At 37.8% G+C, this 15,647-nt stretch overlaps 1 protein-coding gene across 1 annotated transcript in view; it reads right to left on the reverse strand.

Annotated features, from left to right (window-relative positions):
* PKHD1 (PKHD1 ciliary IPT domain containing fibrocystin/polyductin) overlaps positions 1–15,647 on the reverse strand; it is a 429,330-nt gene that overhangs the window by 27,136 nt on the left and 386,547 nt on the right. Inside the window, exons 60-62 of the mRNA XM_024121891.1 lie at positions 13,396–14,410; positions 3,419–3,554; positions 2,344–2,431 (exon numbers count right to left, since the gene is read on the reverse strand). Of these exons, the coding sequence (XP_023977659.1) occupies positions 2,344–2,431; positions 3,419–3,554; positions 13,396–14,410 (1,239 nt within the window). The remainder of the gene's footprint in view (positions 1–2,343; positions 2,432–3,418; positions 3,555–13,395; positions 14,411–15,647) is intronic.

Here is a 15,647-nt window from a genome sequence, read left to right on the forward strand (position 1 = left end):
AACAGATGGAGAGATATACCATGTTCTTGGATTGGAAGAATCAATATTGTGAAAATGACTATACTACCCAAAGCAATCTACAGATTCAATGCAATCCCTATCAAATTACCAATGGCATTTTTTATAGAACCAGAACAAAAAATCTTAAAATTTGTATGGAAACACAAAAGACCCCGAATAGCCAAAGCAATCTTGAGGGAAAAAAACGGAGCTGGAGGAATCAGATTCCCTGACTTCAGACTATACTACAAAGCTAGAGTATTCAAGACAACATGGTACTAGCACAAAAACAGAAATATAGATCAATGGAACAGGATAGAAAGCCCAGAGCTAAACCCACGCACTTATGGTTAACCTATGACAAAGGAGGTAAGGATATACAATGGAGAAAAGACAGCCTCTTCAATAAGTGATGCTGGGAAAACTGGACAGCTACACGTAAAAGAATGAAATTAGAACACTCCTTAACACCATATACAAAAATAAACTCAAAATGGATTAAAGACCTAAATGTAAGACTGGACACTATAAAACTCTTAGAGGAAAACATAAGAAGAACACTCATTGACATATATCACAGAAAGATCTTTTTTTGACCCACTGCCTAGAGTAATGGAAATAACAACAAAAATAAACAAATGGGACCTAATGAAACTTAAAAGCTTTTGCACAGCAAAGGAAACCATAAACAAGACAAAAAGACAACCCTCAGAACGGGAGAAATTATTTGCAAATGAGCAACTGACAAAGGATTGATCTCCAAAATTTACAAGCAGTTCATGCAGCTCAATATCAAAAAAACAAACAACCCAATCAAAAAATGGGCAGAAGACCTAAATAGACATTTCTCCAAAGAAGACATACAGATGGCCCAGAGGCACATGAAAAGCTGCTCAACATCACTAATTATTAGAGAAATTAAAATCAAAACTACAGTGAGGTATCACCTCACACCAGTTAGAATGGGCTACATCAGAAAATCTACAAACAAGAAATGCCGGAAAGGGTGTGGAGAAAATGGAACCATCTCACACTGTTGGTAGGAATGTAAATTGATTCAGCCACTATGGAGAACAGTATGGAGATTTCTTTAAAAACTAAAAATAGAATTACCATATCACCCAGCAATCCCACTACTGGGCATATACCCTGAGAAAACCATAATTCAAAAACACACATGCACCCCAATGTTCACTGCAGCACTATTTACAATAGCCAGGTCATGGAAGCAACCTAAATGCCCATCGACAGAAGAATGGATAAACATGTCGTACATATATACAATGGAATATTACTCAGCCATAAAAAGGAACAAAATTGGGTCATTTGTAGAGATGTGGATGGACCTAGAGACTGTCATACAGAGTGAAGTAAGTCAAAAAGAGAAAAACAAATATCGTATATTAACGCATATATGTGGAATCTAGAAAAATGGTACAGATGAACCGGTTTGCAAGGCAGAAATAGAGACACAGATGTAGAGAACAAATGTATGAACACCAAGGGGGGAATCGGGGGAGGGGGTGGTGGTGGGATGAATTGGGAGGTTGGGATTGACATCTATACACTAATATGTATAAAATAGATAACTAATAAGAACCTGCTGTATAAAAAATAAATAAATAAAACCTGAAAAAAAAAAGTTTTGAAATACGTTGCAGCATAGATGAGTCTTGAGCACATTACGCTAGCTGAAATCAACCAGTCACAGAAGGACTAACACTGTATGATTTCATGTATGTGAAGTATCTAAAATAGTAAAACTTATAGAAGCCAAGAACAGAATGGTGGTTTTTGATTTTCATATGCACAAGCTCCAGAAAAGTAAATGAAGCTAGCAGTGGTACTGGGACTGAACAGGAAGGTAACGGAGGACCACGAAAGCTGGAGAGGAGAAAATGAGCTCTCAGGGCCTGTTCTGGGCCAGGCGCTTTGCATTTGCCATCACATTTATTCTTTACAACATTGAGAGCCAGTGTTTCTGTTTCCCCATAGAAACCACATTGTACCTATGACTTGATACTGTACCAGAGAATCATCTGTACACGATTAGGGAGCCATGCTCTTTCCTTACACCATACTGAAGATACGGGTGTGACAATAATACTCCTCACCATGCCGGCAGGGGTGGGGGTAGGTGGGCAGATGGTTTGTTAAACATTTCCTGCCAACCTAATGTTCCCTTTTGCAGACACTGGCACTGTAGACTGGTGGTGAAGGGGATTTCTTCCAAACTAACAAAGATACTGAGTATTAGCAGCTTTTGTTATAGATTCCCAACGGTAGCAAACGTTTCTGTGCGGATGCAATTATAGCAGGTCTCCGAATAACACAGGTACCTACCTCTCAGCATGGAATCTGATGTCCCTTCCAGAGAAACAGAAACGACCCAAGGCTCTGATGGGGGCCCCAACGACTCTACTCTCCGATTCTGGAAACAGGAAAAAAGGGGAAAAGTTGGACTCAGAAGAGAATTTTGTGAAGTTATCTGAAAAAGAAGAGGATTCACACAGAATCTTTTATAAAGCACACATTCATGAGAAATAAACAAAGGAAAAAAATAATAAGTAAATATTTTCTTTCTCATGTTAAGAAGAATATATCAAATTAGCTTACTGAGCGGAGAGAAGGGAGATTATTGCAAGAAAGGTTGGGGCAGGGCAGTGAAGAGAAGAAAGGAAAGTTAAGTTTACAGAAAAGGAGAGCGGCATGGTGTGCTGAGGGTTAATAAGGAAGGAAAGATTAAGACGACAAAGCAGGAGAGAGTTGGGTGAGTGCCAGGCTAGAGCAGAAGTGCGGACCTCAGGCCCATGGCCTTCATCCCTCTGTAAGCACATCAGGGGAGGCATTTTTAAAGTCAAGAGTGGAAAGCTGATTTGAGTATCATATTTCACTTTCCCCCCCTTGATATTAGTAAATATAGACAAGATAAAACAGAATCAGAGGGCATGGACACTGAAATTAGAATTAAGCACAGAAGCCTCTTGTTGATGCTGTACTTAACCACATACAGGAGAAATCATTTAAAATAATATAGAACTATAATGCAGATGTGATGGCATAAATTCCTTCATTAGCATATGAAATGACTTCTTCAGATATAGATCCAGCACTTGGAGAAGGCGGGTTTCTGAGAAGATACATGAGACCTACTGTAAGAATTTGTTTGAGGAAAAAAAGTATCAGAATTCTATTTTTACCCTTGATCAAATTCTGGACATTTATAGAAAGTGGAAGGAAAGCAGGCTGTGAAATGGAAGGAAAATAATGCAAGTAGTTAGATGTTCTAAGTGCACCAAATGTCACAGGGTGGGCACTCTGTACATGTGTATCGTGAAGATGATGGAATATGAAACATGCGCCAAATACAACATGGTACCCGGCTCTAAATAAAGATTGTTACCTGTGCACAAGGTACCTGCTTATCCAGGAAAACGAGCTGTGGTTGTACTGTAAGTTCTTTTCCCACTTCTCCATCTGAAGGCTGGACTAGGACTGAAAGACCATAGGGCCGAATATATATCAAGTTCCCAGTTTCAACATTGCTTGTATTTCTGGCACATGTTAAAAAAGAAAAGAATACATGCCTAAGATTATAGATACCATATCACTGCATTAGCTTTTTTCCATAATACATTATTACCAGTGAGAAGATTTGCATTTGCCTTTGTTTCTAGAAACTGAATAATACACTGTATAGCAAACATGACCTTATAACTAAAGAATAATTATATATTTACTTTATATGTTTGCTTTGCCATAGGAAAGAATGCACTGGTTGGGGCGGGGTGGGGGAGAGGTGGGAGGAGCACATATTATGAACTTAGATTTTTATCACAATTTGTTAATATCAGCTCCAAAAAAGCCTTAATGAGGCAACTTATCAGACTAAAATATTTAGAAGGTGGGGATGTGTTCTAAGTATGCTAGTAAACCAGCTCTCCCCCAAGAGGTGTTAGTGTTTTCCAATTTCCACAGTATAAATACATTCACCATGGCTAATTCTGTGGTACCAAGATGACGTCACCGAAAAGAACTGGAAAGAGATGCCTGGGAGCAACCTCGCACACCACTGTTTCACATGGACTAGCTCATTTAATCTCACAACAACCCTTTCATGTTCATTGTCTCCACAGGATGCTTGCACTGAATAGAATCGACAACTGTGGAATTCATTGATTAATTGATTTCAGTTGAATGAAGTCCTTAGGGAGAATAATACTTATTTATAATTAATATATGCTGAGCACTTAAACTCTGTACCAAGTACTATTCTATGCTTTCCACCTATAAACTCATTGCATCTTTAAAGTGACACTATGACATAGGTACTCTTATTTGCACATGAAGAAACTGAGGTCCAAAAAGGCTTAATTAAGTATTTTGCCAAAGGTCTTACCAAGAGTAAGTGTATGACGAAGGTCTAGAGCTATACTGTTTTTCATCTCTTTTGAGCACATTAATTGCTGATGTGACTTAGCAATAAAATGGAATAATTATAAAATAAAATAGTTACGTAATTCATGATACCTCAAAACATCTTTTTACCGGAGCTTCGGTATTTTTGAAGACCAAGGCAGCTCTATTAAACGAATATTCTGGGTTATACACCTATTGTCCCATTAAGCCTATTGTGTATTACACATCAGAGCCATGCAATAGAGTTTTAGCAATTAAATGGAGATACATAGACACCATATATCACATATATTACCCTAATATAGGGTAATAGATTACCCTCAAAACACCCTAGGTCAGGTCTAACAAGGCTTTGCTTTTTTTTTTTTAAATAGTAGCCTACCCAACCCTCAATTAAATGCTTGTGAGTCAACTACTTGATCCCCTAATCTTTTTTTTTTTCTTATGTGAGGAGAAAGGGATATTTATTTTAACAGAAAGTGTATGTGAGGTAAAGGTGACATTTAGTCCTAAGAAGAGGAAACAGTGGAAGGACAAATACAGAGGATCACAAACTATGAAGTTTCTGTAGGGAGCAATTTCCCTCTCCCCTGAGAATCCTGGATAATGGGGGATGGGGCAAGTGTGGTCCTACGAATCCCTTTTGGTCATTTACCAGCTAAGGCCCTGACCTCTGCTAGAATCACTCACTGGGAATTCAACATACACTAGTCTGATCATCATTTATTAGTTTGCTTAGCCTGAATGAGTAAGGCTCCTTTTTATTTAAAGAAAAAATTGAAATCATATTTTAAAATTCCATGCTATTCATTGCATCCTTCTATGGCTCCTAGGTTATTGGAAAATTCTAACATTGTTACCAGATGCTATTCCTCCACTGGCCTATTTCTTAAAAGCTTTCTGATGCAGGACAGGATGCAGGCTGGCCGTGTAGGTTAAAGAAACCAAAAGACTCCATCCAAGGTCCTGACATAAGTATATTGTTGTCTAGAGACGAAGGGATGGGAACCAACTGCCTGAACACTTGCTAAAAGGCCCGTGCCTGACACACTTTAAAGTTTATTGTGAGCAAACATCTCTGATTAAATGTAAACAGCATCGTACTGGAGGTCAGAGACTTGCTGCTACAGCATATCCCAAGGTAATACCACTTTAAGCTCCACATAAACTCTTAGGCAGTTTCTAACCTAAAACCTGACCGTAGGTGGTACAGTTTTTTACGATATGTTATAATAGTGCAATAAATCTGTTAGCTTAAAATCGAATCTCCGTGGCCTTTTAGAGAAATCATCATTAAATGCAGGGTCTTGTTAATGATGCCATCGAAGTGAAATTGTTTAATCTGCTAAGGGGGTGAAAGGTCACCAAATGAATTTTTTATAATACATCAACTTGACACGCAATAGGGAAAACTGTAATAGATAAAAGCAAAGGAAAAGGGCACTGTCTTCTTCTGATAGGTCAATAGCAGCCAAGAGAGTCACTCATCCACTTTCCTTTCACGATGGGGCTCCTTTTGCATTTAATATGGACACCCAATTAATACCTCAGCACCACAGACAACCTCATTTTAGGTGACTTATAGCAATTTCTCCCCCTTCCCTGAAATGAAAGTGATCACAATACATCATAGCATTGTGCGAATTAACGTTAATTGATTCAAGTTACCAAGCAATGATGGGCCACTTATATAACCTAGGCGTTATTGGGTGCTAGAAGGGATGCAGGGAAGATTAGATTCCAGTGTCCGTTGCTGTGACGACGGGAATCACCTGACGCCTTGTTAGACAGTTGTAAGGTTCTATTGCTGGCCCCAGTGGGGTCGTCAGTAAACCGGAGTGATGTCCAAACATCATTATCCGCTGCTCCGATATTAAAGCAAAGGGATTAGCAACTTATTGCAAGCAACCTGGATTTGTCATTGTGCTGTCGTTATCCAATTTCCAACCGCTAATGTGACCGTAGCCTGCAGGCAGAAGGACCTACAGCCAAACTTTCAAAAATGGGGGAGGAAAGTTCCCTCCAATCCTCCCAGTTTAACTACTATTTAACAGCTTCCAATAGCCAGCTAGGTATGTGGAAGAATTTTTTTTTTCCTTCAATGCTTAAGTGCTAGCAAAAGAGAAAGACCAAGAAAATACAGAAATGTCTCAGTTCAGAGATCACTACTATTCACTCCAACTCTTGCTTTTTAATCTGCCAGATCTGAAATGCTTCCCCTACAGAAGAGGGGATTGTTTCTATCTGCAACTCTTGCTTTTTAATCTGCCAGATCTGGAATGCCTCCCCTACAGAAGAGGGGATTGTTTCTATCTGCATGGCAAACTGAGCAAACAAATAAATAAATCATATCGATGAAGGCTAGCCCTGGGCAGTGAGGTGAGGGTGGGGCGTTTTGAGACACTTCCTCACTTCCTCTTCAGCCTTGGCCTCCTCAGAGTTACTAAGTCAGGTTCCTATAAAAGAGCCCCATGTTTTGATTAAAGTTTTTAGGGTATGCCGTGAGGGAACTTGCAAGATTCTGTACCCTGGAAGAAGAAAGCGAGTTCTCCACTCGGTTCAGTTTAACAAACAAATGTTAACCCTTCCACTATGTACAAATATTGTTTTAGACACTAGGAGATAGGCAAAGATAAATACAACACCATAACCTCTGTCCCTCAGGAACGTTCTTCCACAGAGTCCGTAAGGCAAGAATGACTTTCCTGGCTACCTTTCAGAGCTGACACATACCATTTTATTTATATTTCAGTCCTCAGGCTCCCTGTTAAACCTAGCCAAATGCCCTTAGCTGCCATCAACTCCTAAGAGAGAAAAAAAATGTCTTATGATCTCATGGTTTCTTTCTGGCACTATAGCACAGTGATTCCAAACTTTGCACATTACAAGCATCCAATACATGTTACTATAGGAACACTATGACCAATCAGTACCCACCATGCACTTCCTCTGTTCTTAGGTCATTAAAATGCCTCTAGAAAGCTGCCACCTATCTTGGACTGGCCAACTTCAAGTTCTGATACACTCTTGAACTGGTGCACTTACTGCTGTGCTCTAATACTTATTATTAAACTCTTATGGCTCTTTGGAATTTTTCATTTCAAACTGAGATTTGAGTAACCACAGGCATAGGTTGCACTGTGCCATGAGAATATAAAGACACAAAATAAACATGGCACACCTTCCAACAAGGTCAACTCAGAGGTCAAAACCTAAATATTTTAGTCAGAAAATTGTTCAGAATAATATTTTATAATAAATCTAGCATGAATATCTTGTCTGGGATAATGTAAATTCTGAATACATTTTTTAAGATCATACACAAATATTCAAAATTTTCTGTTTGTGGAGTTCCCTAGCAGTCATAGTCTAACCAGGAAAAGAGAAATCACTCAAGATCTTTCCGATGGAAGAGATTTGTTACGGGATATTGGTTGCACAGGAGTATCAGAATAGCAGAGAAGTCAAACCGGTTACATTTCACTATTTGCAACATGTATTTAACGATCACTTATGGCGCATGACACTGCTTAGGTACTCTTGGGAGTATAATAGTAAATTGAAGCCTTGACCAACTAATGAATATTATAAAGAAAAAAGCATACTAATTTTATGAAAAACTAGATTAATGGTTAAGCAGGCTCATATTGAATTAATGATTTCCTTGTAATAGATATAGAATAATGAGATTTAATATACCGTATTCTTATTAGACAGTTGTGTAAATGTTTGTTTTCCCTATCTATTAATTTTTAAATCTCTAGATTTTCATATGAGCCATACAATTTTTTGGACATAATAACTGTTCAATTAATGTTTGGGAAACAAAAAAACATTCAAATGTAAGTTTTCTTGAGTCTTTATTATATTTAGCTACAACTTCACCATCCGTACATATAAATCTTAAATTGATTGTAAGGTAGTACGGTTCCGGTTCAATTTTGGAATTAGAACTACATGTGCATGTGGGTAGAAAACTACTGGATGCAGATAAGTCAACAGCAATAATGGATTAGAATTTTCCTCCTGTTTATAAGGAAGAGAGAAGGAAAAATGTAAACTGCAGAAGTAGAATCAAAGATTTAGTGGTCTGGGGCCATTTAGTATAAGAACAAGGGTCCCTAAGGGCATCACTGCAGTAACAGAGCTGTGAAATAAATGATAGCTTTAATGATGACCATGAATCATCAATAAAAATGTGAAAGGTCTACATTATTTTCCATTTAATAAGGCTGGATAATATATATATTTTTTTAGTTTAAGAGATGAAGTCTTTTTAAAAATGTAGTGATAAAATAAACAATTTTTAATTAAATGGAAAGTTTACTTATGCAGAGCATCTCATTTTCCCGCAAAGCCACATATATAAAATACCATTATGATAATTTTGCCATCCACCTAACTCAACAAAGCAGTGAATTTGTATTGTAGTGAAAAAAAGAAATGGTGCAAAAACACTCTTTAATGGCAAAGCTGTGGTTTTGCCAGGAGGGAGGAAAGGGACAGGCTAGCAGTATGGGAATCCCTTCCCAGATGAATATTCTGCCAGTGTTGAGAAGAGCATCCTCCAGTGTTGACAGAAAGATCCTGTCCTTGCATACTCCAAATAGCTGTTTCCTAGAAAGCAGGTGCCCAAGGGGCAGGGAGAGGTTGCACAAGAGAAGATGTTAAATGAGCCTGAGTGTCACCAAAAGACTCATGTCACCAATTGTCTCTCCTAGTTTTCTTCTCTATTCCAAGTCAGCTTGATAAGGTGCTCCTTATACAGAGTGAGGAAACTTTAAAAGCTACTAATGTGAAGGGTACAAAAACATACAGATGTATACCGCCACAGAGCCATGCTCACATTCCCTATAACTGTTTTTAGGGTCCAAGGTTCATGGCAACATCAGAAACAAAGAGTTTTATGTGAGATAGTGTTTTAGTTTTCTACGGCTGTGAAACAAAACTCCACACACTCAGTGGCTTAAAATATCACAAATCTATGATCTTCAGGTTGTGGGTCAAGAGTTCAGACAGGCTTGGCTGGGGGTTCACTGCTTAAGTGGAGGCTCTCAGGAGAATCCACTTCCAAACTCATTCCAATTGTTGGTGGAATTCATTTCCTTGTGGCTGTGGAATGGAGGTCCCTGTTTCCCTGTGGGCAGTCAGCCAAGGTCCACTCTGTACTTACAAAGTGCATCTGATTTTTTTCTCATGTGGTGCCTTTCATCCTAAAAGCAGTGACACTTCAATTCCTTCTCACACTTTGAATCTCTCTGCCTTCCTCTTCTGCCACAGCAGGAAAAAGCTCTCCTCTTTTAAGGGCTGTTGTGTGTAATTGTGCCACCTTGATAATCCTGGGTATTCTCTCCATCTTAAGGTCAACTGTGCCACATAACACAGTGTCTTCATAGAAATTCTATCTGATCCTATTCATAGGTTCCCAGGATTAGGGCAGCACACCTTTGGGTGGTCATTTTAGAAATTCTGCCAAACACAAATAGCTTTAGCATTTCAATAGCTAAACTTCCATGAAACATACAGATATATTTATGCTTACTATATGACAAAGAATATTATTTAGAGCTGGTTTTTTTTTTTTATGAAGCAGGAGAAAGAGAGGGAGAAGAAGAAAAGACAGGAGGGAAAGAAACTCAAAAGAGCAAAAATCAAATTTTTACTGCCAGGATTCCAGATAAAAGGCAGAATATAAAATAAGACCCTCGTGGGGAGCCCCAAGTTTAAAAAGCAGAGGTTGAACATATATTTATCTCTGTTCCCTCTACTCCACCGAAATTACTTAAAAGAAGAAAAATGAAAAAAAATGGTGTAAATCAACATGGATAAAGAAGGCAGGAGAGGAGAGAGCAACCAACAACAGAGGTTAACAAAGTTTTGGAAGATGGAAGACAGGTTCATGGAACTGACTTTAGCCATGCAGAAGACGCTTAAATCTAGATGCCTCTAGAGGAGGATAAAGACTGGGAGAGGCCAATTTGTTGTATATTATTTAATTAAAAAAATAGCACTCCATTTCTCCCCACAAAGCAGAAGTTGGTAGCTTTTTGAAAGCAGGTAGTACTCCCCTTGATAAGTAAATGTCTGATATGGCCTCAATTTGTTGAAATGCATGTAACGCCATTAAATTAACAAGAGTGAACCTTTAAAGAACATCCTAGATGTTTCCACTGAAAGGCCTATGTCCTCAGACTAATTTCTGCTGTCTAAAGTTCAATTCATTAGCTTGTCAACAGCTCTCCAGTGAGTTCAATGGAAGTCCGAGTTGACACTGATCAAAGTTGAAAGAAACAGGGCTGGTCCTGGGATCTGCCCAAGGCTTCAGGGCTGTTTACCATACTGTGCAATTCTTAGGACCATGGGAAAACTTGCTGGTTCTCATTAAGTCCCTTAGGACATGGCTTTTTTCATTCTGCAGAGATTTATTCAGATATGCTTAAGAAGCAGCCTTTCCTTAGCTTCAGAAGATTTGTTTTTTGCATATCTAGGAAACCTCTCTTAAAATACTAAAGAAACTGAGAGAGATGGGGACTATAACACATCCCAACAGAGAATTGATGTTACATGTCACCAATTGTCTGTCCGAGTTTTCTTCTCTATTCCAAGTCAGCTTGATAAGGTGCTCCTTATACAGAGTGAGGAAACTTTAAAAGCTACTAATGTGAAACTGCTGATACATGTTCAGCAGTTTCTTATTAAGTCACAAATACATGAGTCAAAAATGAAAGCATGATGGCTATGACAGATGGTGGGCAATAAAGGTGCTCTTTTCTCTGAAGCTCATGATAGGATGATATCCCTCACACATATGTGTGCATACCTACACGTGTGCTGGGTCCACTCTCTTTCCTGGGTTTCCTCTGCTTTATCTCCATTGTTTCTACTCTTTGACTTTACTCTCCATCTAGTTAAAAGCTAAATATTCACTGAGTCTTTTATGTTGTTGTTGTTTGTTTTTGGGGGGGTTATTTTTTTTTCTTATTAGTCATCCATTTTATACACCTCAGTGTATACATGTCAATCCCAATCGAGTCTTTTAAAATATAATATAAAAATCAGTCATTTTGGAAGGAAGACCTATTAAGAAAGCTCAGTACTGTAAAATCTAAATAAAATTTAGCAATGAACTGGCTCTATTTCTCTCTAGTCACCCATACATAGAATATGCTCATAAGAACTCGGTGGAATCTAAATGAAACTGGACTAAAGGAAAGAAAATATATTCAAATGTAAGCTAAGATACATTAGCACCATCTTTTCTCAGATTCCTGATTTTTATATTATCATGCATAATATCATAATTACATCAATAACATGGTGAAGGTTTAGTGGTTAGCAACTAGGAGTACTTTTAAATTCTAAGTTAACAATCCTCAAAGCCCTTCAAATCAACCAGAATCCAGAAAAATAAATTGCTTGAGTTTTCTTTCCATATCTTCCATACATACTAGTGTACTGTAAGGAAGAGGAACACCAAAGACAGGTAAAATATAATAATAAACATTAGCAAAGTTTTCATTTGGATATGTTGCTCTATGTATAAAAAGGCAATCAATGTATTAGTTGAATATTCCTTAAAATGTGAAGGTGTGTCTTTTTGTTTTGCTTTTTATTTTATAGTGAATACCACATCCACTGGAGATGGTTGTATAGAAGTAATTAATACCCATTAAATATTAGTTGCTTATTTATTAGCGCTACCACAAATACAGTGAAAAGGCAGCAAGAGAATAATCTAAAAGAATGAGTACTCTAAAATTTCATAGAGTAATATAGCTCAGAATCTAAATAATTTTTACCTATTTCAGGGACCCACCATCAACTATATCAATTCAAAATGTGCATAGATTTGAGCTTATTTTTCCAGTGGTGATGACAAGCTTACAGGGTATATCCATGTTTGAATCTTTGAGTCCTCTATAACCAAGCAGCATGCATGTGTGAAACGGTTAGTTTATACACATTTTCTAAGCATTATGGCAATTTCATATTGTCTCTCAGTTTGGGGTATCATTTCTGGTTCTTTTGTATCTGCTAAAAATTAGAGCTTGGGACTCTAACAGTCTTGACCTCATGACAGATGTCTTAGATGAACTTGGGCTGGACAATTCATTTCTTGGGTAATACAATGTACAAAAAAATTGAGAGTCATTTATACTTGCCTTCCCTTATGTGTACTTCATGTACTTCTTCATTTACTAAGCTCAGGGAAATATTCAGGTAAATTTACTTCTGAAGTATGCAGTAAACATTGATCTGGTAAAGAACTTCAAAATACAAGCTTGTAGAGTCAGAATAGCATAGCAAAAAAGGATATTGTGGATCCTACACAGGTCTGTGCCATAAACACAGTTGGCAGCAATTATGTTCTCGCCTCACACAATTTGACATCCTTTCAGGGCTTTATAATCCTTGGTTAAATAAAACCCAATCAGGGTCACGGCTTTAGCTTAGTAAACTCCTGGACATCCCTCCAAAATGTTCCTAAATATAAGTCTCTTCCCCAGTCCTTACAGGCAGTATTATTAACAACACCCTGAGTACTAAAGTTTTAGCTCATAGCTCTATGGAATTGTGATAGATAGTGTTTTTGTCTCATAAGGCAAAGATCATATCTGTTTCACCTTAGCAAACCCAGAATCTAGCCCACTGCTTAAATATGCATTACATGATAAATGAATGAACAAGCATATTGAAAACAAGTTGCCTTAGAAAAATCTCTTCCTCCATGCTTTTAATTTTAAAGTACCAAAATAAAACGTCTACATCTACCCAGGAAATAGAATAACCATGAAGACTACAGATTTAATAAAGAATTTTAAAATTGAGAATTTAAGTCTATAAGTGGTTCTTGACATTTTTATTCTTATCTTAAAAAGCAGACAGGTTATGTGATTCAGTGTAAGTAGACTGACATTTGCAATATGCATCCAAGAAATCAGCTCTCATTTAGAAGTTATTATAATTAGTTCTTACCCATAGCCGATGACTCCCTTTGACTGAGTCACTAGTAAGGCCCCAATAGTCATATTCAGAACATTCTCTAGTACTCCAGTCTGTTGAGCAGTGATAACCTGGTGGGCCAAAGTCTGTAATTTGTTACTTGATAAGGATGGAATTACTCCAGTGTTCCTTACTGCTGGCAGATCACCAATTTCAACGACCATCACTTTTGAGATAGTTTCCATAGTAGTGGGCGGTAGGCCTCTATATGAGCTCATTTCCATCATGAGAAGTCTACGTTGACCAACTCTACCATGACTAGCACAAGTCACAGTTGGGCAATTGCGCTTTCTCTTTGCTCTACGGTCAGCCATGGCCTTTAAGGTTGCTTCACTGCCAGGCATCTCATGAATAAATCTGATTTGGTCTTGGCTAACCTGCAAGAAGTCAGTTAGTCTTTCAAGGGTCATCATTTCCCAGCCTTTTTCTAGAACTGAAAACATCACAGTGAGGGCCAAATGAATGGAAACACCTGAGCGAATTTCAATGGGCTCCTCTCCTTGTAGGACAACATACAAGAGGTTATCCATGAAGCTGAAATAGTTGGCGCCAATAGACCCATTCAGTAGTGAGGAAGTTGATTGAACCTGAGTAGGTGTAATGAATCTTTCCCCTAAGAAAACATTCGGGCTCTGGAGTTCATGGTAGAATACAGCCAAGAGGAGCTTGGAGGTACTTTTGTTCCCCAATAGAAAAAAACGCAAAACTTGAGGAGTCTGATCCACAAAGCAGACCTTGGTGATTTCCTTGGTGGGTAAAATGGAATAGAAAGCAGATACAGACCCTGAAGTGGAGCAGGGAGTATTGGCATTTACGCTACTGAAGGTGTCAACAAAACCACTAGTCACAGATACAACTGGATATAACTTTTGCATTGCCCAAGTGGCATCAGCACTGTCAAGAATTAAGATCACTTGGTCAGTCTGTTTGCAGATGTAGCCTTGTATCGGCGATCGGTATGTGCATTTCTGCTCTTCTCTAAATGTGCCTATAAAATAAAGGAAAACAAACAAGTGACGTAAGAACCACAATCTCTCAAAGATGATTTACAATCCATCACTCTCACCATCATCTGTAACCTCAGGAAACATTTATTGAATATTCAAGTGTGAGAATGCAAAAAATTCTTGGGCAAAATATGGAAAGATACAGCTCTTTACTATAATTTAAATGTATATGTTACATAATATGTTATTTAAAGTTAATAATGGGCATAATAGCTAAGTGGTAAAAGAGCTGAATAAATAAAGTAATTAAGAAAAAGGAATAATCACGAAGGTCTCCATAATGGAAAAGGGATAGGCGAGAAGAGGGTAATGATATTTGAGTCAATGGGAAAGAGGTAGATTGAGGGGGCTGGAACAGAGATTTTATGGAGGTATATTAAAATTGAAAAGGTATATTGTGACCAGATTGTGAAATAGTTTGGATGTCAGACTATATAATTTCCTCATACTTTCCTTTTTTCTAAACATGAAGCATAAGGAAATACAACAGGAGGAGGAGAGGAAAGTAGTAATTTGGGGAGTGTTGACATTAAATAGAGCCCAAGTTGAGGATGACTGCAGCTAATGAAAACATTTAAAGAAACAGCATTATTCACTATTCCCACTATTCCTAATCTTCCTGTCTATGAGCCTAGAATAGTTCCTGTTCTGAATTCAAAGGTATATGTTACCTTTCAACAAAAAAAATTCCTTTGACTTTAAATTAATAGTCACAAAATTGTCTTGTATTGTTTTCTACATATTTTAATTTTCCTTAGTGCATGTTCATCTAAGTAGCTTAAGGATTGGAACAAAAAAAATCAAATTATTACTATGTAGGATGTACTACATTTGAGCATGATCTTGCCTCCTTCTGCATCCTTCCTTCCATGTAATATGATAAGAAATCTGTGCCAAGCAAAAGTACAGTGAGGTATCACCTCACACCAGTCAGAATGGCCATCATTAAAAAGTCCACAAACAATAAATGCTGAAGAGGGTGTGGAGAAAAGGGAACCCTCCTACATTGTTGGTGGGAATGTAAATTAGTGTAGCCACTATGAAAACAGTATGGAGGCTCCTTAAAAAACTAAAAATAGAGTTACCATATGATCCAGCAATCCCACTCCTGGCCATATATCCAGAGAAAACTGTAATTCGAAAAGATACATACACCCAATGTTCATAGCAGCACTATTCACAATAGCCAAGACATGGAAGCAACCTAAATGTCCATCG

This window comes from Physeter macrocephalus, chromosome 18 (assembly GCF_002837175.3).
Source record: "Physeter macrocephalus isolate SW-GA chromosome 18, ASM283717v5, whole genome shotgun sequence".
NCBI classification, from domain to species: Eukaryota; Metazoa; Chordata; class Mammalia; order Artiodactyla; family Physeteridae; genus Physeter; species Physeter macrocephalus.